We start from the raw sequence: 27952 nt of genomic DNA on the forward strand, positions 1-27952 counted from the left end.
AAGCTTGGCATTCCTATCCACTTAATTCTTCTAAAAAAAAAAAAAAGTTGAGTTTTGAAAGTCCCTAAAGTCCTACTGTCTACCATACTACTTGGTCGCTAATTCCAAGTGTCTGTGGTTCTCCGTGTAAAGAAAAAACATTCTAATGTTTGTGTGAAATTTCCCCTTCACAAGTTTCCAACTGTGTCCCTGTGTTCTTGATGAACTCATTTAAAAGTCACCGTCTTGATCCACTGGAATAATTCCCTTCATCATTTTAAACACTTCAGTCAGGTCTCCTTTCCTGATAACTCATCCCCTGTAGCTCTGAATCAGCCTAGTCACTTTTCTCTAGACCTGCTCTAGTGCTGCTATGTCCTTTTTGTAGACCAAAACTGCACACAGTACTCCAGATGAGGCCTCACCAGTGTGTTATAAAGCTTGAGCAGAAGCTCCTGGGACTTGTACTACACACATCAAGGCGCTATATAACCTGACATTTTGTTAGACTTCTCAATGGCTTCTGAACACTGTTGGGAAGTTGATACCTTAGAGTCCACTAAGACGCCTAAATCCTTCTCATAAGGCGTACCCTCGATTTTCCGACCTCTCATTGTATATTCACACCTCACATTTTTACTTCCTATGTGTAATACTTTACGTTTAATGACATTAAATTTTATCTGCCGCAAATCTGCCCAAGCCTGTATGCTATCCAAGTCCCTCTGTAATGATATAACACATTCAAGGTTATCTGCCAATCCACCTATCTTGGTATCATCTGCAAACTTCACTAGCTTGTTCCTTATATTCCTATCTGTCCTACTCTGCTGGGCCCTTGAGCAAGGCCCTTAACCTTCAATTGCTCCAGGGGGGCTGTACAATGGCTGACCTGCACTCTGACCCCAAGGGGTATGTGAAAAACCAAGTAATTTCCTTCGGGATTAATAAAGTATAATAAAATAAAAATAAAAAAAAATACTTTCTTTACGGGGTGGTCCAGATCTAATTATGCAGATCCAGATCATCTGGATGACTTTGATTTATGTGGGGACAATTCCAGTTTGGCACGAAGACGATTCTTCATGTCGTCAGTTCGCACACTTCTCGATGGTCCGAGATTTTTCGGGTGATTTTCTATGTAATAAACTTAATAAGTTATAGCGTAATGAAAATTGCATAATTAGATCTGGACCACTATATATATATATATATATATATTAAAAATAGCAACAGCCCCAGCACTGACCCCTGCTGGTCACCACTCTTAACATCAGTCAATTCTGATTTGGTTCCTGACACTCTCATCACCCTCTGCTTCCTGTGTCTGGGCCAATTCTGCACCCACCACACCCTGAACTGCCACTTCTTTTAGTTTGATGCCCACCCTCTCATGTGGCACCTCATCAAATGCTTTTTGAAAGTCCAGGTCAATAATCTCATCTGCTCCACTTTGATCGTATCCTTTTGTTGCCTCCTCATAGAATTCCTGCATGTTAGTCAAACACGACCTCCCTCTTCTGAGCCCATGCTGACTGTTTCTAATAACTCCTGTCCTTGTCGTGTGTTGCTCAATCTTATGCTTAATAAATCCTAGGTAGATAGATAGATAGATAGATAGATAGATAGATACTTTATTAATCCCAAGGGGAAATCCTTCCATTAATTTTCCTGTGATGCATGTTAAGCTTACTGGTCTACAACTGCTTGGATCTGCCCGATAACCCTGTTTATATAATGGGATGATATTTGCCGTAAAGGGATGGACATGGTCAGCAACAACACTCAGGTAGGCTGTGGCATTTAAGCGATGCTCAGTTGGTACTAAGGGGCTCAAAGTGTGCTAAGAAAATATCCCTCGATGCCATTACACCAGCAGCAGAAGCAGCCTGAACTGCTGATACAAGGCAGGATGGATCCAGGCTTTCACATTGTTGACCCGACCATCCGCATGTTGCAGCAGAAATCGAGACTCATCAGACCAGGCAACACTTTTTCCAGTCCTCTGTTGTCCAATTTGGTGAGCCCGTGTGAATTGTAGCCTCAGTTGCCCATTCTTAGATGACAGGAGTGTCACCCGGTGTGGTCTCCTGCTGCTGTAGTCCACCTGCTTCAAGGTTTGACGTGTTGTGTGTTCAGGACTGCTTTTCTGCAGACCTTACTTGTCAGCTCAGACCAATCTGGCCGTTCTCCTGTGACATCAACAAGGCATTTTCGCCCAGAGATCTGCCACTCACTGGATATTTTCCCTTTTTCAGACCATTCTCTGTAAACCTGAGAGGTGGTTGTGCTTGAAAATCCCAGTAGATGAGCAGTTTCTGAAATACTCAGACCAACATCCACACCACATTCAGTCCCCTTTCTTCTCCATTCCGATGCTCAGTTTGAACTTCAGCAGATGGTCTTGACGATGTCTACAGGCTGAAATGCATTGAGTTGCTGCTGTGTGATTGGCTGATTAGATATTGACATTAACAAGCAGTCGAACAGATGTACCTAATAAAGTGGCCGGGGAGTGTAGTTGAGCCGTCGAAGGAGCACGTCGAGGACCTCCTGAATCCCACTGACAAAGCCGGACACTCACCCATCACTGGAGGTCGCTGAGGCAGTCGAGAAACTGCCCGTTGGGCTGAAACGTTTCTTTAACACAGTGTGGAGGTTGAAGGCCATGCCTCAGGATAGGCAGACTGGAGTGGTTGCCCCCATGTGTAAGAAGGTGGATGGGAGGGTGTGCTTCAACCTTAGGGAAAATTGTACTACTCAGCTCTATGGGGTGGTCCATGCCAGTGTGCTAGAAAGCTGGTTGGTGCCTCTGTTGGATGAACATGTGGAATTCACTCTGGTCACAGAACACTGGACCAGCTCTTTACTGTAATAAGGACTGTGGAGGGTTCATGGGAGAAAAGAAACCTCGCAAGGGTATATAAACCTGCTGCTCATTTGGGGGTGTCCTGTTGTTTTTGGGAATATGGGATACTGGGCCTATTATTATAGGTTATTCTGACCACCCCCAACTATGCCCCCCTGCCCAGCGAGAATGAGAGCTTGGTTCAAATTGCCGGCAGTAAGTCAGACTCATTCCCTGGTGTGGAGGACTCCACTAGGGCTGACCATCGTAAGATGATCCTGTTCCTAATTTTTATGGAAAGCTGAGTATGAAGTAGTCAGGATGATGGTCAGCACCTCCAAGTCTCAGGTCATGGACCTCAGCCAACAAAGGGTTAGGGTGGGAGTGTTTCTTGTTCATAAGTGAGGATATGAGGGACCCAATGATTGACAAGTGGCTGGAGTGGCATCTACAGTTTTGAGGACGTTGCACCAGTCAATCATGGTGAAGAGTTTCGGCAAAGCTCTCGATTTATCGGTGGAGCTCTGTTCCTGTCCTCCCCTCTGGCCACGAGCTATGGGTAGAACCTGAAAGAAGCAGAAATTTGTTTCCTTCGCACGATGTCTGGGCTCAGCATTAGAGCTAACATGAGGAGCACAAATATTCTGGTGGAATCTCCTCAAAGTGTTGCTGCATTGGAAGGAGCCACTTGAGGCAGTTCAAGCATCTGATTAGGACAACGATGGCTTCCTACACAGGTGAGGTGAGTTGGGCAGTGTCAACTGGAAGGAGACCTCAGGGCTGACCCTGGACACGCTGTAAAGATTGTGTCTGTCTAACACGTGGGTGAGCATGCGCCTTGTCATCTTTTGTGAGAATTGTGCGGCCCCTTTAGGGTTAGTGCCGAGACTGCTGAAGGATTCGGGCATCAGCTCCTTGGGTTATGAAGCCTTGGGCACCAGCCTCGGCCACATCACACTGTTTGATTTATGCAGACCTTTCAGGGGTACGCATGTCCTTATCTAATCCACTAAATCCAAAGATGGGGGGTATGGTGGGTCTAGAGGATTGTCACTGGAGCCTATCCCAGCTAGCATAGGATGCATGACAGGAACACATCCTGGGCAGAATGCCAGCCCATGACACACACACACCAGCTACACACTAGCATTGCCAGTTCACCTGACTTGCATGTTTTTGGACTGTGGGAGGAAACCCACTCAGACACGGGGAGAACATGCAGACTCCACAAAGGGAGGACCCAGGATGCAAACCCAGGTCTCCTTACTGCGAGGCGGCAGCGATTCCCACTGTGCCAACATGCAGACCCTTTAAAAAGTTTGTCAAGCTGGTAAATCTCAGCAGCAGATGAAGTGGCTCTTGGCCTTTGCTTATGGTAGGCTGAGGTGTGGCTCTTTTTAGGGGGTCATGACCCAGAAGCAGCAATAGGCCTTGGGACAGAGAGAGAAAGAAAGGGAGAGAGAGAGACAGTCCATTGTCGAGTCCATCCATGTCCACATTCAGAGAGGATCACAGATTAGAGAAAGGACAGGAAAAGTGGAAAACAAAACCTACACGGACACGGAGGGAACACATGCAGTCAGCAGCTATTGTAGAAAGAGCAAAAACAGCAAAAACTGAAGAAGAAGAACACCGCAGTGGAACAATGGAGTGGGAGACGGGCAGTGGTGGCTGTTATTGGTGCTGCTACCCTACAGGTCCTCAAGTCTGCATGTCAACAGCACAATGGACGCTGTCTGTGCTGAGCTGGCCTCTTCTCCAGGCACTCAGCTCTTAAAGATATCAAAGTTAGGTTAACTGATGGGCAATTCTAAACCAAGTGCAGGGTCTGTCCATGGCTGGGACCCACTTTGTGCTCAGTCCTGCTTGGATGGATCCCAACATCCCCATAAATCTAAATAAAAAAAAAAGAGGTTAGAAAAGAACTTTTAGAGAAGTAAACAGAACTTCATTGATAGACAGATGTGAAAGACAATATATGATAGATAGAAAGATGGATGAAAGGCACTATAAAATAGATACATAGATGTGAAAGGCACTATAAAATAGATAGATAGATAGATAGATAGATAGATAGATAGATAGATAGATAGATAGATAGATGTGAAAGGCACTATAAAATAGATAGATAGATAGATAGATAGATAGATAGATAGATAGATAGATAGATAGATAGATAGATAGATAGATAGATAGATAGATGTGAAAGGCACTATATTTTCCATTGTGTGAATACCACAGAGGATAGAAGGTCATCCTGGCTGATCAATGGCCTGACCTCTAGACAAAATGGTAGATGCCAGGGGATGGAGAAGCTGAAGCCAGAAGCCAGGGACAGTTCCATCTCTATATATTAAGTGGCAGTGGTCCATTGGAGGCATCTCACTTTGGGTTACCACAGGAGTTCATAGGAATTGGAGTCCAGATGTGTAGCCCTGTCAAGGTCCCTGGGTGTTGCAAAAAGGTGCTGGGTACCAAACAACCCAGAAGTGCTCCCCACATGTCATGGCAGGCCACCAGAAGCCGTACACAGTCCAGTATAAAAGGAGTCTGCTGCCTGATCTCAGGGGTCAGACTCAGGAGGCAGTGGACGAGACTCAACTGGAGGTGGAAGGAGTAGAAAGAGTTTCAGTATTTGTGCGGTGATTGGCTGTGCTTTATTGTATAAGGTGCTTGATGATTAAAATCCCATTATTTGAACTCATGACTATGTTGAGTATTATTGGCTCTGGAGCTCAGTGGCACCCCTACTGGTTACAATAGATACTAGACAGATGTGAAAGGCACTTTATGATCCATAGACAGACAGATACAGTGCATCCGGAAAGTATTCCCAGCGCATCACTTTTTCCACATTTTGTTATGTTACAGCCTTATTCCAAAGTGGATTAAATTCATTTTTTTTCCTCAGAATTCTACACACAACACCCCATAATGACAACGTGAAAAAAGTTTACTTGAGATTTTTGCAAATTTATTAAAAATAAAAAAAAAGAGAAAGCACCTGTACATAAGTATTCACAGCCTTTGCCATGAAGCTCCAAACTGAGCTCAGGTTCATCCTGTTTCTCCTGATCATCCTTGAGATGTTTCTGGAGCTTCATTGGAGACCACCTGTGGTAAATTCAGTTGATGTGACATGATTTGGAAAGGCACACACCAGTCTATAGAAGGTCCCACAGTTGACAGTTCATGTCAGAGCACAAACCAAGCATGAAGTCAAAGGAATTGTCTGGTGACCTCCGAGACAGGATTGTCTCGAGGCACAAATCTGGGGAAGGTTACAGAAAAATGTCTGCTGCTTTGAAGGTCCCAATGAGCACAGTGGCCTCCATCATCTGTAAGTGGAAGAAGTTCAAACCACCAGGCCTCTTCCTAGAGCTGGGCGGCCATCTAAACTGAGCGATCGGGGGAGAAGGGCCTTAGTCAGGGAGGTGACCAAGAACCCGATGGTCACTCTGTCAGAGCTCCAGAGGTCCTCTGTGGAGAAAGGAGAACCTTCCAGAAGGACAACCATCTCTGCAGCAATCCACCAATCAGGCCTGTATGGTAGAGTGGCCAGACTGAAGCCACTCCTTAGTAAGAGGCACATGGCAGCCCGCCTGGAGTTTGCCAAAAGGCACCTGAAGGACACTCAGACCATGAGAAACAAAATTCTCTGGTCTCATGAGACAAAGATTGAACTCTTTGGTGTGAATGCCAGACGTCACGTTTGGAGGAAACCAGGCACCGCTCATCACCAGGCCAATACCATCCCTACAGTGAAGCATGGTGGTGGCAGCATCATGCTGTGGGGGGCAGGAACTGGGAGACTAGTCAGGATAAAGAGAAAGATGACTGCAGCAATGTACAGAGACATCCTGGATGAAAACCTGCTCCAGAGCGCTCTTGACCTCAGACTGGGGCGACGCTTCATCTTTCAGCAGGACAACGACCCTAAGCACACAGCCAAGATATCAAAGGAGTGGCTTCAGGACAACTCTGTGAATGTCCTTGAGTGGCCCAGACTTGAATCCGATTGAACATCTCTGGAGAGATCTTAAAATGGCTGTGCACCGACGCTTCCCATCCAACCTGATGGAGCTTGAGAGGTGCTGCAAAGAGGAATGGGCAAAACTGGCCAAGGATAGGTGTGCCAAGCTTGTGGCATCATATTCAAAAGACTTGAGGCTGGAATTGCTGCCAAAGGTGCATCGACAAAGTATTGAGCAAAGGCTGGGAATACAGTGGTACCTCTGTATACTGTATGTCTGCTTTGGAATAAGTCCAACTTGGTATACGTCCTGTTTGGACACAAAAAATTTTGCTTGGTATTCGACCTTTGTTTGGGATACGACTCGCGTGTTTACCTCTCTCGAGACAAAGCCCACGAGTGTTAGTGCGCCAGTTGCTAGCATTCAGTGAACAACTCGCGCTATAACTCTCTGTGAACTTTCACGTGTGTGGTATAGCGGGTCAAAGTCCACCTTTAAAATAAATAATCACAGCGATCGCAGCTTGGTGAGGGGGCGTGGTGGTTATGTGGCTGAAGGTTGTCAGGGCGATTCGCAATGTGGCCGTTTCTCACCAAAGTGCACTTGTGAGGGACCGTCCGCATTCATGATCGTTCCTGGGGCTGCTTATCTTGATAAACAGAAGCGCGAGTCGGCTTGAAGGGGAGTAAAAAGAAAGAACGGATGGAAGGTTGAGTGAGTGAGTGAGAGAGAGAGAGAGAGAGAGAGAGCGAGAGAGTGAAGTAGCTGAAGTTGGCAGAGTTAACGTCAGCTGCAAGTCGGGGGACTCCCCTGTTGGGAAGCAGGGGGGCCGCCAGGTAAAAAGGCACCGGGCTTCTTCTTGTTTTTTTATTTTTAAAGAATGCTTCCTGCTGTATTTTAACTTCGTTGTTTTTAAGAAGATTTTTTTTCTATTGTTTTTAACCTCCACGTTTCACTTCTGATTTTATGGATTATTTATTGGAACTTTGGAGGCTGCACTTTAATTTGAACACCTTGTTTTGTTAATTGTTTTAATAAAATCACTTTGCACTTTTTCACCATCCCCTTGCTTTACCGATGAGGTTAGCAGTGAGGCACATTACCGACGGTGTAGGGTTCAAGGGCTCCCCGGCAGCAGATGGGAGCATACAGCAAACCTGCATCGTCACAACGTGATTTTGTGTTTTTTCGTGTAAATTTGAATTGATTGTTGAAAAGTATGAAGGTGGCATGCGTATCCGGGACTTGGCTGCTGCATACCGTATGCTGAGAATGACGGTATCTACGATTGTGAAAAACAAAGACGTTATTAAAAAGTAAAGTGAGGTAAAATTTTCATTTATTTCATCCAATTGCTTTTGTATTTTTGTATTTTAATATTACGTTATTAAGTTAAATTATTTTATACAACCCCATCAATGTATAATATGCCAATAGCAATAGGAATAGGAATAGCAATTTTTCCATGGGAACGGATTAATCATTTTTCCATTATTTCTTATGGGAAAAATGTGTTTGGTATACGTCCTGTTTGGTATAAGTCAAAGGATCAGGAACGGATTAAGGACATATACCGAGGTTCCGCTGTACTTATGTATATGTGATTTCTCAGTTTTTTTATTTTTAATAAATTTTCAAAAATCTCGTTTTTCATGTTGTCATTATGGGGTGTTGTGTAGAATTCTGAGGAAAAAATGGATGTAATCCATTTTGGAATAAGGCAGTAACATAACAAAATGTGGAAAAATTGATGCGCTGGGAATACTTTCTGGACGCACTGTAGATGAACTCTGTTTAGCTATTAAACAAGTTGATTGTTGTTGCCTATTGTCCGCGCTTCCACTGTCCACCATTACAATAAGACGGCCCAGGAATATTTCAGGAGGAACAAACTCCTTGCTAGAAAGCTCTATGCAGTTCTGTAGCTCACCCTTGTCCCTCGTTTAATTGAAAATGCTCACCATACAGCGACAGTACATTTTGAACTTGTTAAAGTTGCCCACACTGAGGTAAGGACAGTTGTATGCTATTTGTTTTAATGAACACTTTGAACTGGAAGACACGATAAGAACATGGAGGTTTTGGGAGCTGTAAGGTCAAACACTGTTTCATTACTGAGAAGAAGAGATGTAAAAAGCAAACCAAAAACTCCAAAAAAAAGTCTTCTCACTTGGTGCTAAGATTACGGCAGCACACAAATGGCAAAAAGGTGAGGCCTTCAACAAAGCTCCACAAAAAAAAAAACAGGCCAGAATCCCAATTGGCCTGCCTTAAAATAGGCCTGGCCCCAGTGGAGCCTGCCCCTAGGAAACTGGGAGGCTTCGGGCCTGTCTTGACCTCCAACTTGAGAGACAGCTTTTAAAGTTCAAAATGAACACGAGAGTCTCCACATATTTCTCACAAGAGGTGGACCTGTGAAACTGTGGCTTATACAGCGACAGGCCCCTCAAGCAGGGTTCCTCTGGTGGTTGTGGTTCAAGCTCACGTTTTATTCTTTTCATATTCATTTCTGTTCATTTTTTTGATTGTGCTTATGTTTCAGCGCTTGGTGATGTTCCATGTTAGATTTGTTGTGGGTGGTCCCCTTGCCATCAGGGTCTCCAACAGTTTCTGGCGGCTCACTGTGAGTGCGCTCTGGGGTTGGTGAGTTTGTGTAAGCCTCTCGCTGTGCTTTTTTGTATAATTCCAGATTTTATTTTATGTTAACCTTCTGCTCTGCATTTTGAACTTGCTGTTGGAATCTGTCATGGGACTTGTTTGCTTTGGGTGGCCTTTATGTTCTCGGCGATTTCGATTTGCCTCTTAAAGGCACTCTGGGGAGTTTGTGCAAATGAACCTTTTTGCATCTCGCCGGGTTTTTTAAATGGGATTTCCCCCTCTAGTTGGCATTTTAGGAAGGGTTTTTCAGACTTGTGTGCCTTGAGAGGGCTACTTCATGACACCACCAACATCTTTATAAAAGAAGGATTTATTAACAAGATAGCAAAAACAAACAAAACATTAAGGAAAAAAAATCAAAAAGGATTTGCCTAAAAGTAAATCCACAGCAAAGTCCCGATGTACAAAACCACCAAACTTATTCCAAAAGACAGGCAGAAAAAAAAAAAAATACAAGTAAATCATATAAAGGTAATACTTACAAAGACAAATATCTACTCCATCAAAGCACATTCGATGGACCCACCGGGGATTGCATTATCCCATGAGCCTTTATGGGGCTGGAGGTGGCCCCGCCTCCTGGGGAACCATCCACAAAACACACGGGACATAGAACAGCAAGACACACACTGTAGCTATGAAACAATAGCCAAATGGGAGAAAAATAATAGAGTCAGTAAAAAAAAAAAAGCCAGGGGAGGGTGGCACGGTGGCGCAGTGGTAGCGCTGCTGCCAAGCAGTAAGGAGACCTGGGTTCACTTCCTGAGTCATCCCTGTGTGGGTTTCCTCCCACAGTCCAAAGACATTCAGGTTAGGTGCAATGGCGATCCTAAATTGTCCCTAGTGTGTGTGCTTGGTGTGTGAGTGTGTGTACCCTGCTGTGGGCTGGCACCCTGCCCGGGGTTTGTTCATGCCTTGTGCCCTGTGCTGGCTGGGATTGGCTCCAGCAGACCCCCCATGACCCTGTATTAGGATATAGCGGGTTGAAGAATGGAGAAGCCGGGGGAAACAAAACACTTGGGTGATGGCGTAACACTTGGTTCTACCATTGTGATGTTACTTCAAGTCATACATTGTCACCTTTGTATGCTCCTCATATTTAAAGTTTCACATAATACTGGCAGACATCTTAAACACAGGTAGACAAACATCACCTGCCTCAGGTCCAGACCTTCCCATCTTGGACAAGAAATCATCACCTGCCATGTTCACCTCACCGGTAGGAGGTTGCACGCCTTTGGTTTGATATTATTCGTGGGAACTTCTCTCCTTTGAAGGTGATGGTGGACTTTTCTGCTCCAGGAGTTCCTCCTTTATTTCTTGAATGCCTTCTTTATCTTCTACAGGATGGTGTCACCTTGCTCATGCTCGGTTGTTCTCTTCAGCTGGCTTTGTTTTCTTTCTTTTCTTTCCGAGTTTAGGTAACTCCCCCAAATTGTGTCCACCCCCTTGATCACTGGAGTGGGTTTCACTTGTGATTTTTAGGGCAGACACTTCTGGAGTTGGACTTTACTTCCACTTTAAGTTCTTGCAGAGCCTCTTTCTTTATCGTCGGTATTCTATTATTCAAGAATAGATTCCTCTCGATGAGGTCCCTCTTGTGGATGGATAATAATTTTTCAGTTATGTCCATTCATATTTTGGTCTGTTTCCATTTTTACTTTCTCATATAGGAAGTATACGGAAAATATTGGAATCATCCAAAAAATCGATATCGAGATTTTGATGAATTCTCTATGTTGTAGACCAGTGTTACCCAAACTCGGTCCAGAGTTTGGGAAACACTGTTGTAGACCTCCCTGACTTTCTCGTATAGGGAAATCTAAAAATTTGATGTTGAGATATTGATGAATTCTCGGCATTTTAGACCTCTCTAACTTTCTCAATTACGGAAAGTATTGGAATCATCCAAAAATTTGATGTTGAGATTTTGATGAATTCTCTATGTTGTAGACCACCCTGATTTTCTCGTATAGGAAGTATAGGGAAAGTAATAGAATCATCCAAAAATTCAATGTCGAGATTTTTATGAATTCTCGACATTTTAGACCTCTCTACCTTTATCGTATACGGAAAGTATTGGAATTTTCCAAAAATTTAATTTCGAGATTCTGATAAACCTTGACGTTTTAGACCTCTCTAACTTTCTTATATACGAAGTATAGGGAAAATAATGGAGGAGGGGGAGGGTTAGGAGCACGCACTGATACAGTGCATTGCCGCACCCACCACATGGCAAACCAACTCAGGATCCAGATTGGGACCCGACTGCAGCCATGCAATGTGTGATACCTCAGCACCACACTAGTTCAGATGGCGTGGACAGAGTAATGGAATCATCTAAAAATTCCATTTCGAGATTTTGATGAATCTCAACATTTTAGACCCCCCCGAATCCGAAAATACCACTTTTGGAATTATGTCTGTGTGTGTAGACACAATAACTTGAGTACGCTTTCACTGCGGTCAACCAAATTCTGCTTACAAGTATTAGGTACAAAACGTAGATTTCTATCGACTTTTGAGTTACTTCCACTAACCAGAAGTGGTACTTTACCTTTCATTCATGAAGCTGCAAGGTCTGATTTATTCATCTTTACTTTAATAATTGTTCAATATGTTATTGATTTGTTGATGGTTCTTTAATGAACATAATATAAAAATATAATTTACTCCTCAAATATCCATCCCCATATCCAAGTATATGAGAAAGTTGAGGGGAGAGCACTCCCAATTCTTTCTGTTGTTGTGATTACTCAGTTTGGCTGTAGAAACGTTCAAGTTGGTGTAAACGCATCACCACAGGAGGTCCTCTTCTTTCTTTTCATCCCTCATCTTCTCCCTTTCCATTCTCAATCTTTACTCCAAACCCACACATTTTAATTCCGCATTGGCTATTTGGTGGACATTTTCTATTATCCCTTGTTTGTTTTTCTTTCTCTACCCCCACCAAGTAGACATCTTAAGTGTGTGTACTTTGGATAACTTGAGATTATATTTCCGGGTTGCAGTTCTACCTGAACCCTCCGGGCATATCACTTTGTTGGATTCTCTGGCCCTGTTGGGTAAATGAAGCAGTGCTTGATCTTCCATTGGCCCCTGGACCGTGTCCTGTACCATTCATTTCTTACACAAGGTACATCTGTGTGGACATGTCTGTTCTATTTGTCCATCTGGATGGTCACATTGGAGGTCTTCTCTCCATCCAAAGATGTTACACTATGGCTACCACCATCACCAGGCCTTGCGCCAAGGAAAGAGGTGGGTGCCTTTTTATACTTGGAGACGTGCAGACAATATTAATTACCGTTTTTAACCATTTCATACTGAAAAAGTATTTTTTTACCTTGACGAGATTTGGTATAGATTCTACAATGAAGCCCATCATATAAAGGTAACCATCATGCAGGTGGGACTCTTTGACTCCTTCCTAATTCTTCCACCTCTAACATATTCCTCATTGCTTTGCTTTTCTTCAGTGTATATGAAGTTCATATAAAAATGAGAATCCTTTATTACATTTAGAAGATTTTAATATGGTTATGAAAACTGCTATTACTGGAACATCGCTTGTCACATTCAAAACAGCAATATGGCTTCTCTCCAGTATGTATGAGTGTGTGCTTCTCAAACCTGCTACCATCAGAGAATCATTGGCCACATTTAGAACATCAGTGGGCTTTTTCTCCAGTGTGGATTCTTGTATGGCTGTGAAGGCTTCTGATATGTGAGAATTGTTTACCACATTCAGAACAGCTAAATGGCTTCTCTCCAGTATGGATACGAGTGTGTTGCCAAAGAGCACTACTGACAGAGAATCGTTTGCCACATTCAGAACAGCAATACAGTTTCTCCCCAGTATGAATGTGTGCATGCCGTCGAAGCGTGCTACTGTCCGAGAATCGTTTGCCACATTTAGGGCAGCAATATGGTTTTTCTCCCGTGTGGATTCTCTGGTGGCTCTGAAGATGACTTAATTGTGAGAAGAGTTTACCACACTCAGAACAGCTAAAAGGTTTTTCTCCAGTGTGGATTCTTGCATGGCTGTGAAGATGGCTTATTTGTGAGAATTGTTTACCACATTCCGAACAGGAGTACGGTTTTTCACCCGTGTGGATTCTCGTGTGCCTCTGAAGACGGCTTATTTGAGAGAATTGTTTACCACATTCGGAACAACAGTGAGCTTTCTCTGTAGTGCGAATTCTGTGTTTATGTACTTGTTGATCAGTAGTGATGGCTCTTGTCTTCCTTTGTCCGACATCAGTAACAGAACGACACTGGAAAGAGGTTGCTGTCGAATTCGGAGATCCACTTGTTGATTTTTTTATCTTTTTCTTATCCTGTTTGTTTGGCAGTCTGCACTGAAATGTCTGAGCAGATGAAGATGTGGAGAAGCCGCCATTGTCCTGTGCATCTGCAATAACACAAACAAATTCATCACTTTTTTAAAATAAATACATTATTCTAAGAAGATAGGTGGCACCCTGATTGGTGTTGTGCCCGTCTGGTGTGACCGAGTGTGGATGTGTGTACCAGTGTGCCCTGCAGTGGCCTGGCTCCCATTCTCGGGTTAATGTCTGCCTTATTTCACAAGCTGCCATGTACCCCTGTGTTGTGGTGTGCAAAATCTGTAAACTTTGGTCTACATTTTCATTATATTTTGCTCAAGACAAAACAACAGATGAACTTAAAATACTTGCTTGGACAGTTAACATCAAAGGCAATCTGTTTTCCTGAATTGTACCAATCACAGTACCGCCTGTTTGAACTGAGCAGGAATTCAGGAGACACCTCAAACTGTATTGACAATTTTATCACCTGTGAATGGTAAGGCACCTGGGAGTAAACTGGTTTACAGCCTGGGAAAGGAAGACATGCTGTGGTTCAAGCTGTAACCGATTACTTTACAAACAGTGCCCAGAAGGAGATGCCGTGGGACTGGAAATTACAGCTTGAGACAGTAGCTTGTCAAACTGATGAATGAGTCTGAGCCAAATCATTCAACATATTGACAGCCAGTCAATCAGGTGTATGTAGCAATCTCAACTTGTGGAACAAATAGGGACAATTTTATAATAAATACGCCTCGTCTGAAGAACAACATCAGAAGAAGAGGGCGAGAGAGACATCAGAAGTGGGTGCTAGCAAAGTGCGGCCGTTTCCATCTGATCGCCAGCAAAGCATTTCATGAACAGCTTCGAGTGCTAAGATCACAAGCCATCTGTGACATTTATCCTTGACATTGTTTAACTTTTTGTGAGCTCTTTCTAAAGACTATACATGTCCACACTTTGCTATCCATATTTTCTTTTATGTGTTTCTCTACTGGAATTATTATTCTTGTAAATAATACCACACTGCTTTTAATTTTCTATACTTTGTCTTCATATTTAGAGTGACTGAGGTAATAAGGTAAATATGTAGAGCGCCTGGAGTAGTAAGGCAGTTTTATATGAATCAAGCTTTGAAGTTTATCAGGCTGAGGACAAAGAGCTCTGTCCAGTAATGAACAATGTGTTAAAGTAAGACATTCACTGGCTGATAAATGGCCGATAGTCAGGGATGTTGACCCTTTGGATGTTTGAATATATTCTTGGGAGACCAAAGGTAATATTTAGGTCTGAGATATACAGATGCCTCTCAATAAATTAGAATATCATCCATCCATCCATTATCCAACCCACTATATCCCAACTATACGGTCACGGGGGTCTGCTGGAGCCAATCCCAGCCAACACAGGGTGCAAGGCAGGAAAAAAACCTGGGCAGAGTGCGGGCCCACCGCAGGGCGCACACACATCTCCAATGCACCTAACCTTTTTTTTATCAAAAGTTTTAGAAAAGGTTGTTTATAACCAATTACAGGCGTATCTTGATTTTAACGGGATTTCTGAAAAATTTCAGTCTGGTTTTAAACCACGACACAGCACTGAAACTGCCCTCCTAAGAGTGCTTAACGATTTGCTTTTAGCTGCTGACTCTGGTAATTCTGCCATTCTGGTTTTATTGGATCTGACTGCAGCGTTTGATACAGTAGACCATAGAATCTTGCTATCACGCCTTGAGATATGTGTTGGAATTACAGATTCTGTTCTTAAATGGTTCCAATCTTATTTGTCAGGCAGGAGCTTCTCAGTCCATTTAGGGAAGTACTCATCTTCAGTGTCTTCTCTTGGCTGTGGGATACCCCAGGGTTCCATTTTGGGGCCAATCCTCTTTTCATTGTACATGCTTCCATTGGGGTCTATTTTTAGAAAGCATAAAATCGCCTTCCACTGCTTTGCTGATGATCTTCAAATCTATTCCAGCAAATAGCCACCCAGCTATTCAGACCTTGTTGAACTGTCTCCGAGATGTTCAAACATGGTTGGAGATAAACTTTCTCAGTCTGAACAAAAGCAAAACTGAAATTATTGCTTTTGGGAAAGTCCAATGTCCTCGGCGGGTATGACAGTGTTATTGGATCTCTGGCATCTTTTTCTCATCAGTCTGCCAGAAATTTGGGGGTAATTTTGACTCTGCTTTTAAGTTGGATAAACAGATCAGCGCAGTTGTAAGGTCCAGCTTTTTTCAACTTAGACTACTTAGTAAAATCAAGCACTACATTCCCCATGAACAGTTTGAGACAGTAATTCATGCTTTCGTTACATCACGCCTTGACTACTGTAACTCATTATACATAGGTCTCAGTCAGGCACAAATTCAGAGGCTGCAAGCCGTTCAAAATGCAGCGGCCCGCCTTCTGACAGGGAAGAAAAAGCGTGACCATAACACACCTATACTGGCCTCCCTTCACTGGCTTCCTGTTCATTTCAGGATCCAGTTTAAAATATTACTGCTTGTTTTTAAAAGCTTAAATGACTTGGCACCTGTCTACTTGTCGGAGCTTCTTGTTCCGTTCTCTTCTGTCAGAACCTTGCGATCCTCTGATCTTCAGTTACTCTATATCCCCAGAATTGTGAATTTCCCCTTGGGATTAATAAAGTATCTATCTATCTATCTATCTATCTATCTATCTATCTATCTATCTATCTATCTATCTATCATATAGTGCCTTTCATATCTATCTATCTATCTATCTTTCTAAAGCTTAAAACCAGAGGAGGCAGAGCATTTTCGGTAATAGCCCCCAGTTTGTGGAACAGCCTCCCCTTGCAGTTGAGAGCGGCCCAGAATCTTAATCATTTTAAAACCCTGCTTAAGACACATCTGTTTTCATGTGCATTTAATTCCTTTTGATTTTATGTAGTTGGTTTCATCTTATTTATTATTATTATTATTATTACTTATTTTGTTTTGATTTTATTGATTGGTTTAGTATAGTAGTGAGTGTGCAATGTATATTGAGTATATATGCACTGTGTAGTACCTGCTAACCTTTTTGTCTTTTAGTTGTACAGCACTTTGGTCAATGAAAGTTGTTTAAAGGTGCTTGATAAATAACTAACTAACTAACTAAATAAATAAATAAATAAATAAATGTCTTTGGACTGTGGGAGGAAACTAAAGCACCCGGAGGAAACCACGCAGACACGGGGATAACATGCAAACTCCAGGCAGGGAGGAAATTAGAATATCATTAGAATGTTAATTTATTTCAGCAATTTAATTCAAAAAGTGAAATTCATATATAAACTGTTCTAGAAAATTAAGGGAACTGTTTGAAAACACATCAGATCTCAATGGGAAAAACAAATCCTGCTGGCTCTCTCTACTGCTATGGACTGATATGGCGATGTGTGAGGAATGAAAGGATGGAAATGAAAATGATCAACCGACAGAGAGAGGGCTGAATTCAAAGACACCCCGAAAATGAAAGGGAAAAAATCATGTGGAAGCCAGGCGAGTCCATTTTGACCGAAATGTCATTGCAGCAACTGCAAATCGTACTCAGTAGTTTGTACAACCCCCACGTTCTTGTATGCATGCCTGACAATGTCCTAATGAGATGACAGATGGTGTCCTGGGGGATCTCCTCCCAGATCAGGACCAGGGCATCACTGAGCTCCTGGACAGTCTGAGGTGTTGGATAGAGTCAAACATAATGTCCCACCCAGGTGTTCTATTGGGTTGAGGTCAGGGGAGTGAGCGTGGGGGCCAGTTAATAGGATCAATTCCTGCATCCTCTTGCCACATGAGGCCGGGCATTGTGGTGCACCAGGAGGAGCCTAGGGTCTGACAAGGGGTCCAAGGATTTCACCCTGATACCTAATGGCAGTCAAGGTGCTGTTGCCTGGCCTGTTGAGGTCTGTGCGTCCCTCCATGGATATGCCTCCCTAGATATACCATCACTGACCCACCACCAAAACCAGTCATGCTGAATGATGTCACAGGCAGCATAATATTCTCCACAGCTTCTCCAGCTCCGAGTGAACCTGCTCTCATCTGTGAAAAGCACAGGGTGCCCGCCAGTGGTGGACCTGCCAATTCTGGTATTCTATGGCAAATGGCAATCGAGCTCCATGGTGCACACTAGAGGACGTCGGGCCCTCAGAGAACCCTCATGAAGTCTGTTTCTGATTGTTTGGTCAGAGACATTCACACCAGTGGTCTGCCTGCCTGCTGGAGGTCATTTTGTAGGCTCTGCCAGTGCTCATCCTGTTCGTCTTTGCTCAAAGGAGCAGATAGCAGTGGGTCCTGCTGATGGTTTAAGGACCTTCTACGAGGGTCCCTGTCTAGCTCTCCTAGAGTAACTACCTGTCTGCCTCCTGGAATCTCCTCCATGCCCTTGAGACTGTGCTGGGAGACACAGCAGACCTTCTGGCAATGGGAGGCACATATTGAAGTGCCTGTCATCCTGGAGAAGTTGGACTACCTGTGCCACCAAACTCTGTAGGGTCCAGGTATGGCCTCATGCTACCAGTGGTGACACTGAGTGTAGATAAATGGAAAATGAGTGACAAAACAGATGAGGAGGGAAAAATGTCAGTAACCTCTCTCCAGGTGTGAAACCATTCATTCATGTTTTGAGGGTCTTCTCATTGTTGGCCCTCTAGTGCACCTCTTGGTCATTTCATTAAAATGATGAACAAGCCCCTCTGCTACTTCACTGACCAGATCAACGGCCCACAAGTTTCACTGACTTGATGCTGTACTCTCATTCAAATGTGGGCCTTTCGTTTTTTTTGAGTAGCATATGATAGAGATTCATTACACACAGAGTGAGATACTTTAAGCGTTTATTTATTTTCATTTTGCTGATTATGGCCTACAGGTCATGAAAACCCAAAATTCAGTATCTCAAAAAAATTTGAATATTGTGACAAAGTTCCATATTGTTGACTGTGACGATGCGGGTTCGCTCCAGGCTCCCATCCGACTTACGGGAGGCTCTTGAACCCAACACCGTCGATAGTTATGACCGAGATGAGCTGACATATGAGGACAATTCTCTAATGAAGCCAGGGGATATTTCCACAAAGTGCCAACGCGCTTTTACGACACAATAAAAAATCCAAACAGAAAGTCAAATCGATGTCCAAAGTGCAGTGCTCCAGTTTCAATAAATAATCCATAAAAGCAAGTGTTCGGTGGGGATAAAAACAATAAATAAATCCTTCAAAATCTGAGGTTAAAATGCAGTCTCTCTCGTCACGATCTCAGCCCACCTCCGTCTCACCCATTGATTGCACCCGCTGCCGGCGGAGACCTAACAGCAACGAGCTCCTTTCAGCCGACCTCCACCTTGCCTTCCTTTCGGACATCATTGCCAGACCGTCTGAGGTCGGCTCTCCTCCCTTCACCTTTCACGCTCCTCAGATCCCTCGAGAGGACACCTGCCTTGCTCATCCCACTCCAACAGAGCTTTCAGTGGGGGCGAATAGCCCCTAGTGCGCCACAAACAAACGCTCCTTCGCGGGACCCCAGCTCGTGCCATCTCCTCCTCAGGGCTCATTTATACTTCACACTCAGAACGCGTACGCGCTCATTTCACGCGTCCTCTGAGCCCATCCTCAGAAATTAGCGTGACGCGTGCGCGAGTTGCAGTACCAGCAAAAAGTCGGGGGGCGCAGTGTGATAAAAGTCGGAACGTGACGTCAGAGTCTCTGTTTACTATCTACACGTGACAGAAAGCCGCTATGCAGATCCTGCGGGGATCGATGTGCGATTTGATGTTTGATGAATGGTTCGATGTGGTGAAGCAAAATGCCGACATACAGATGCATTCGTGGCGATTTTATATTCCCGATCGTAAAACACGATACATTTTAAAAGTCTCACATACCATCTTCTGTGCCGTCTATTTTTTATTGTTTTACTTTACCAGCTGTCACGTCCAAGAAGCTCGAAGCGATTAAAAACTGGGATGACGTTTACGACGGTCTGCTTTAATGACAGAGTAAACTACGAGGTTGTACAATTCGAGATTAAAGCCGAAATTTCCACTTTAATCACAAAATACACGTTTTCACCGTGTCCTTTATTTTTTTCTCAGTGGCTCAAATATAACGCTGTACATTCTGTTGCTGTTATTAAGTTGCAAAAATAAAAAAGACGACACAAAAGATGGTATGTGAGACTTTTAAAATGCATCGTGTCATTACGATCGGGAATATGCGACGCTTGAATATAAAAGCGCCACGAATGCATCTGTATGTCGGCATTTTGCTTCACCACATCGAAGCATTCATCCCGTAGGATCTGCATGGAGGCTTTCTGTCACATGTAGATAGTTCCCGATCGTAATGACACGATGCATTTTAAAAGTCTCACATACCATCTTTTGTGTCGTCTTTTTTATTTTTGCGACTTAACAACAGCAACAGAATGTACAGCGTTATATTGGAGCCACTGAGAAAAAGATAAAGGACACGGTGAAAACGTGTATTTTGTGATTAAAGTGGAAATTTCGGCTTTAATCTCGAAATGTCCACTTTAACCTTGTAGTTTACTTTATCATTAAAGCAGACGGTCGTAAACGCCATCCCAGTTTTTAATCGCTACGAGCTTCTTGGACCTGACAGCAGGTAAAGTAAAACAATAAAAAATAGACGGCACAGAAAATGGTATGTGAGACTTTTAAAATGTATCGCGTCATTACGATCGGGGATATGCGACGCTTGAATATAAAAGCACCACGAATGCATCTGTATGTTGGCATTTTGCTTCACCACATCGAACCATTCATCAAACATCAAATCGCACATCGATCCCCGCGGGATCTGCATAGCAGCTTTCTGTCACGTGTAGATAGTAAACAGAGACTCTGCCGTCACGTTAAGTTGCAAAAATTAAAAAGACGACACAAAAGATGGTATGTGAGACTTTTAAAATGTATCGTGTCATTACAATCGGGAATATGCGACGCTTGAATATAAAAGCACCACGAATGCATCTGTATGTCGGCATTTTGCTTCTGCAGCGGAAAGCAGCAATAGATCACCAAACAGAACAAATTAAATGTATGATATTCCAACTCTTCTGCACATTTAAAATCTTTAGATTTATACTTGATATCACTTTCATGATGAAATGCATTAAAGTGTGTGTTACACTTTACATATAATTCAGTTTAAATAATGAATACTGTTAATAATTACACACATGGGGGTGACACGGTGGCGGAGCAATGGCACTGCTGTCTCGCAGGGAGTTATGTTGCTGGTATTTCCTGCTTGTATTCCACACTGTGCTCCGGTTTCCTTCCAAAGATATGCAGATTTGGTGCCGCTAAAATGACGCTAGTGTATGTGTGTGCTTGTATTCACCTTGCGATGAGCTGAGACCTCGTCCAGGGATTGTTTCTCATTCGTGCCCAATGCTTGCTGGAATGGACACATCCCTGGATTGATGGATTTAATCAATAAACATCCTTTTCAGAAATATTGCGGTAAGGTGTTATCGGAATTTAATGAGTGTTTTAGGCAATTCACAACACAGAGAACACGAACATGTTCTCTCACCGTGATAATATCTCACACTGCCACCTGGTGGATTCCTCCAGATTTACGTAAAGTACGCGCGCAAGTATAAACACTAGTACACTTGCGTAGTTGGAACGCTCGCTGCAGCATGCGTCGCGTCGCGTGAAGTATAACTCCGGCCTTACAGGTTGCCAGATCATAGCTGCCAAGACAGCTCATTCACGTCCTTTAACCTCCTTTTTCGCTCCAACCCGTACATATACACATCTGCCTTTGCCTCCGTGGGTGCAGTGCCTTAATCACACGCCACAGGACGCCAGTGAGGTAATTGAGAACGTTCGCACACACATGTGCAGGTGCGAAGCTGTGGACCCGCTATACCCACATCGACTCCTGGTGTCCCACTTCACTCAGCTAATTAATCCAAAACACCTGCAAAGGGGTCCCGAGCCTTGAAATGGTCTCTCCATCTGGTTCAGTAGGCCACACAATCAGACTGATGACTGAATGGTTGCCCAAGAAACCGTCATTGAGACCCTCCCTCCACAAGGAGGCAAAGCCACCAAAGGTCACTGCTGAAGAAGCTGGCTGTTCACAGAGCGCTGTATCCAAGAATATTAATGGAAAGATGGAGTGGAACGAAAGAAGGAAGCAGAAGCAACAGGGATAATGGCAGCCTCGAGGGGATTGTGAAGAATTTGGGGGAGATTCCCAAGGAGGGGACTGCGGCTGGAGTCAGTGCTTCAAGAGCCACCACACACAGACGTGTGTATCGGGGACATGGGCTACAAATTGTCACAGCATTTTCTTGTGTCAAACCACTCCTGACCCAGAGACAACGTCAGAAGAGTCTTACCGGGGCTAAGGAGAAAACGGACTGGACTGTTGACAGCTCAGTGGGGTCCAAAAGTCCTCTTTTCAGATGAAAGTCCATTTGGCAATTGCGGTCCCAGAGTCTGGTAGAAGAGTGGAGAGGCACAGAATCCAAGTTGCTTGAGGGTCCACAGTCAGTGATGATTTGGACAGCCATGTCATCAGCTGGTGTTGGTCCAAAGTCAGCGCAGCCAGATATCTACCAGGACATTTTAGAGCACTTCATGCGTCCCTCTGCTGACAAGCTTTATGGAGATGCCGATTTCATTTTCCAGCAGGACTTGGCACCTGCCCACACAGCCAACAGTACCAATAGCTGGTTTAATGACCATGAGATCACTGGGCTTGATTAACCAGCAAACTCGCCCACAGAGAATCCATCAAGAGGAAGATGAGGGACAGCAGAGCCAACAATGCAGACGAGCTGAAGGCTGCGATCAAAGCATCCTGGGCTTCCAGAACACCTCAGCAGTGCCACAGGCTGATCGCCTCCATGCCATGCTGCACTGATGCAAAAGGAGCCCCGACCGAGTATTGAGGGCCTACATGGACAGACTTTTCAGTAGGCCAACATTTCTGTATTCAAAATCATTTTTTTTATTGGTCTTATGTAATATTCTAATTTTCAGTTTCCATGACCTGTAAGCCAAATCAGCAAATTGAAAAGAAATGAAACACTTGAAATATCTCACTCTGTGTGTAATGTTCCACTTTCTTAACTGAATTACTGAAATTAATAAACTTTTCGATGATATTCTAATTTATTGAGATGCACCTGTACTTCAGTGTACCATAGAAACATCTGACAGAAAGATCCACAAACACTGAAGCAGCAAACTTGGTGAAAGCTAATACATGGGTCATTCTCAAAACTTTTGGCCACGACTGAATTCAATCGCAATCAAAGGTGGATGCTGCTCTCCTTTGCACCTACTGTAAGCCATATTACAACATGCAAATACCGAAAGGATCATTTATTCCTTACATTTAATCACATGACTTACGTATTCCAGCACTCCAAGATGGCCCTTGCTCTCCTCTCCCGTGTCCTTCGTCGGTTTCCCCTTCAAACTCCGCTAACTCGCACTTCAATTCCATAGAATTCTGCAGGGCAGACAGTCGCCCCATCTCAGTGACCCGGGGCCGCAAACCGGAATTAGACTCTTCACAAATGTCGTGCAGGAAAACATTTCCAGGGTCGTGGCTTTGGAGCTCAAGACCAACCGAGGAATCTTCCGCATCCCCAACTGTAACCCGAACGATTTCCCCCTCACACTCCTCTTCTTTAAAGACCGAGATTCTTCCTTCGCAGTCCTCCGACTTCACAGAGACATCTGCTGATGCACCCCACTCACGGGCGTCTTGCTTGAAGTGGGCCAGTCTGTCATCCATGCCATCATCATGGACTGAAGCCATGCTCCATGGTAAAGTCTTCGCTCCCCCACAGGCTCCTGCTCTTCTCTTCTTAAGATTTCCTTCTCAGGCGGACAGCCAGACTCCTCTGTATCTGTCAAAACAAGTGAGTGACAAAATCTTATAAAGTCAATGAGAGTAATGGGAGAGCATTTAAGGGTTAACCGAGCACCAAAAAAACCACCAGCAAAGGTTCATTAGGAGAGATCTGAAATGTGGTATACCCTCCATGTTAGTCTATGCAGACCACAGCAGAGCGAAAACCTACTCGACATGGAGACAAAGTCAAAAACTAGGAAAGGGGACCAGAAAACAAACAAGCAAATACATTAATTTTGTTTTTTCAAATCAAATTCACTGGCCACTTTATTAGGTACACCTCGATAGTACCAGGGTGGACCCTCCTTTTGCCTTCAAAACTGCTGAAATTCTTTGATGGTGTAGATTCAGCAAGGGGCCTGGAAACATTCTTCACAGATTTTGGTCCTTATTGACAAGGTCTACAGGATGGTAGTGAGACCCACTGTGTTATATGGGCTGAAGACGGTGGCACAGGAGACAGACCTGGAGGTGGCAGAGTTAAAGGTGCTAAGATTTGCATTGGGTGTGACGAGGATGGACAGGATTAGAAATGAGGATATCAGAGGGTCACCTCAGGCTGGGAGACAAAATCAGAGAGGCGGGATTGTGTTGGTTTGGAGATCTGAAGAGGAGAGATGCCGGGTATATTGGGAGAAGGGAGCCAAGGATAGAGCTGCCAGGGAAGAGGAACAGAGGAAGGCCTAAGAGAAGGTTGATGGAGAACATGCAGGTGATGGATGTAACAGAGCAAGATCCAGAGGACAGGAAGAGATGATCCACTGTGGCGACCCCTAACGGGAGCAGCCGAAAGATTGACAAGATTAGCATCAAACAGCTGCCGCAGATTTGTCGGCTGCCCATCCATGACGCGGAATCTCCAGTGCCACCACATGCCAACGGTACTCTACTGGGATTGAGATCTGCGGCCTCGTGTATAAAACCATGCGTAAAATTCACACTAAAACATGGTATACGGGCAAAAGTGGAAATGTCTGTTGTGAGACTGTGAGTCTCATGGAGACACAGGTAACAAGCCTCCCGGTGCCATGGATATGGTGGTAATAGAAGCCAGTGTAAGCTTAATGGACGTGCATTCACCTGTTTTGCTAGGTGAGGGTTATAAGAAAAGGCGAGGGGAAAAAAAGAAACAACAAAGAGTTTTATTAAACGTACCGTCTCGGAGGGAGTTGTGCACATCGAACTCGTTCGGTTTTGGTTTCATTTCCCGTTGTGTTCACTTAGGGGAACAGGTGCGCGCAAAGTCATCGTCAGTTTTAAACGTGGCGCACTGTCTGTACTGTACTGCGAGACCGTGTCAGTAGGTAGAAGATTGAGTATTAGGGGGTGCCGTGAGTGTCAGGTTTGTTTGGATGGGAAAGTTTGGGTTTATTGTTGATGTCTTGTGATTTGAGGGATGTTAATATAAGAAAAGTGTCCGTAAATACAATACAATTTATTTTTGTATAGTTCAAAATCACACAAGAAGTGCCACAATGGGCTTTAACAGGCCCTTCCTCTTGACAGCCCCCTTAGCCTTGACTCTCTAAGAAGACACTAAAAAATGGAAGAAACCTCGGGAAAGGCAATTCAAAGAGAGACCCCTTTCCAGGTAGGTTGGGTGTGCAGTGGGTGTCAAAAAGAAGGGGGTCAATACAATACAATACACAGAACAGAACAAATCCTCAATACAGTATACAAATAAAAATTTTAGAAGTACGTAGCAGAATTTAACAGTAGATGATATCACAGAATAGGATTTGTAAAGGGTGCCAACATCAGTTTTGATTTCGTTTTTGTCGCTGCTGGGAGTGGGATAAAGTGATTGTATCCCCCTCCCAAGAATAAGAATGGAGAAGTGTATCATTAGATGGGCTGGTTTTAGGTTATTTAAGGCTGAATAGACAGGAGGTGAGGGAGGAGACCGCACTGCAGAGACGTGGTAGACGAGAGTGCTGGAAAAACTGAGAGCACAGCAGAGAGAGAGACTGTGTGGCTCAGTGGCTGGTGGGTTCTGGGTATATGACAAAAAATGACAACCCCAGTAAGCCAGTGAAGATTTGTTCTTTTATTTTGAGGGAGTCTTATTGCTTCTGTTTAGAACTGTTTTTTGGACTTTTTCATTTTTCTATTTTATTTATTTATTTACTTTTTTTTTTTTCTTCACTGTATATATGGTTGCACCCTATGACAAATTGAAAAGGACCGTAAGCAATAAACTGCAACTTCTTTAGTTTTAACATCTTGACATCTTATTTATTTTTTCAACTACGGTCCTGGTCGGTCCCAAACACAAGCGGCACACCTGCAGTTGCCGGTGGGTTACGACATGTGTACGGACAAAAAGCAAAAAAACATAAAATACAGGGAGTGCAGAATTATTAGGCAAGTTGTATTTTTGAGGATTAATTTTAATATGGAACAAACACAGTGCTATCAGTCAATCCAAAATGTTAATAAACCTGAAACCTGAATGTTTCACAACGGAAATGTGAGTGTGAACATCATCAGGGGAATACATATGTGCGCACAATTATTAGGCAACTATTAGTGTGCAGATTTATTATGCAACTAAAGGAAAAATGAAAATTTTCCCATCTCACTTGTTTATTTTCATCTGTTATAGTGAGAATAATAAACAAACACCTCAAAATTTACAAATAAACATCTCTGACATTTCAAAAAAAATCAATCAATCAATGACCAATATAGCCACCCTTCTTTCCAATAACAGTCATAAGCCTTTCCATTCATGGAGTCTGTCAGTTTCTTGATCTGTTGACGATCAGCTTTTTGTGGAGCAGTGACTACAGCCTCCCAGACACTCTTCAGAGAGGTGGATTGTTTTTCTCCCCCGTAAATCTAGCGTTTAAGAAGTGCCCACAAGTTCAAAAATAGGGTTTAGGTCAGATGAGGAAGGGGCCATGTCATTATTCCTTCATCTTTAAGGCCTTTACTGGCTGGCCATGCAGTGGAGAACTTCGATGCAAGTGATGGAGCATTGGCCTGCATAAAAATCATGGTCTTCTTCCTGTATCACTGTTTGAAGAAAGTGTCTTCGAAAAACTGGCAGTAGGTTTGGGAGTTGATTTTGAGTTCATCTTCAATGCAAAAGGTCCAACTAGCTCATCTTTAAAAATACCAGCTCATACCAGTACCCCACCTCCACGTTGGAGTGGAGCTCTGTGCCCATTACTGATCCACAGGTCCATCCATCTGGTCCATCAAGAGTCACTCTCATCTCATCGGTCCATAAAACCTTTGAAAAAAATCTGTCTTCAGATATTTCTTGGCCCAGTTTTGACGCTTCAACTTATGTTTCTTGTTCAGTGGTGGTTGGGTTTCAGCCCTCCTTACCTTGGCCATGTCTTTGAGCACTGAACACCTTGTACTTCTGGGCACTCCAGGTAGGTTGCAGCTCTGGAATATGAAAGTACTGGAGGATAATGGGTTCCTGGTAGCTTCACGTTTGATTCTTCTCAAATCTTTGGCAGCTAATTTGCGTCTTTTGTTCTCAACACGTTTCTTGCGACCCTGTTGACTATTTGCAACAAAATGTTTGATGGTTCTGTGATCACACACCAATATCTTAGCAATTCCAAAAGTGCTGCATCCCTCTGAAAGACTTTTTACAATTTTTGACTTTTCAGAGTCAGTTAAATCTCGTTTTTGGTCCATTTTGCCCGAGGAAAACTAGCTGCCTAATAATTCTGCACACCTTGATATAGGGTGTTGATCTCCTTAGGCCACACCCTCCCTCATTACACAAATACACATCACCTGACGTGCTTAAATCCAATAAGCATTCAAGTTAATACAGCTTGGAGTTGGAATATACGCATTAAAAATGATGATATGGTCAAAATACTCACTTGCCTAATAATTGTGCACACAGTGTAAAGAATCCAGTGTCACAGGTGGTTGGGTGTGGTCGGCAATCAGCCGCCTACTTAAGGAGCCGCCGCCCTGCAATCAAGGCTGGAGTCGGGTGAGGAGGAGGACGAGGTCGTGGCAGAGGAGGCGAGGAGAGGCCCGAGTGATTTGCGTGTGAAGACTGTGGTTATTGACTTTGGGGAACTGGGGGTTTGGCGGCGGCGCACTTGACACTTGTAAATACTGTGAATAAGCGTGGGGTGATGATTGAAACGGTGTCCGCCTGTGTGTGTCCGGGCCGTCATATTTCACACCAGATACATAAAAACTGTGCGTACGCCAAGGTCCCTGCACTTCCCCTTTATAGATCCCAATGAACCTGAAATTGAATG

General features: G+C 43.7%; 1 protein-coding gene across 1 annotated transcript in view; it reads right to left on the reverse strand.

Moving 5' to 3' along the window:
- Nucleotides 1-11711: 11711 nt before the first annotated feature.
- Nucleotides 11712-27952, reverse strand: part of LOC120528144 (zinc finger and SCAN domain-containing protein 22-like) — a 28569-nt gene continuing 12328 nt past the window's right edge. Inside the window, exons 2-3 of the mRNA XM_039752206.1 lie at nt 23201-23703; nt 11712-13873 (exon numbers count right to left, since the gene is read on the reverse strand). Coding sequence (XP_039608140.1) covers nt 13131-13873; nt 23201-23612 — 1155 coding nt within the window. The 5' untranslated portion in view covers nt 23613-23703 and the 3' untranslated portion in view covers nt 11712-13130. The remainder of the gene's footprint in view (nt 13874-23200; nt 23704-27952) is intronic.

The sequence above is a fragment of the Polypterus senegalus genome, chromosome 4, assembly GCF_016835505.1.
Source record: "Polypterus senegalus isolate Bchr_013 chromosome 4, ASM1683550v1, whole genome shotgun sequence".
Lineage (NCBI taxonomy): Eukaryota > Metazoa > Chordata > Cladistia > Polypteriformes > Polypteridae > Polypterus > Polypterus senegalus.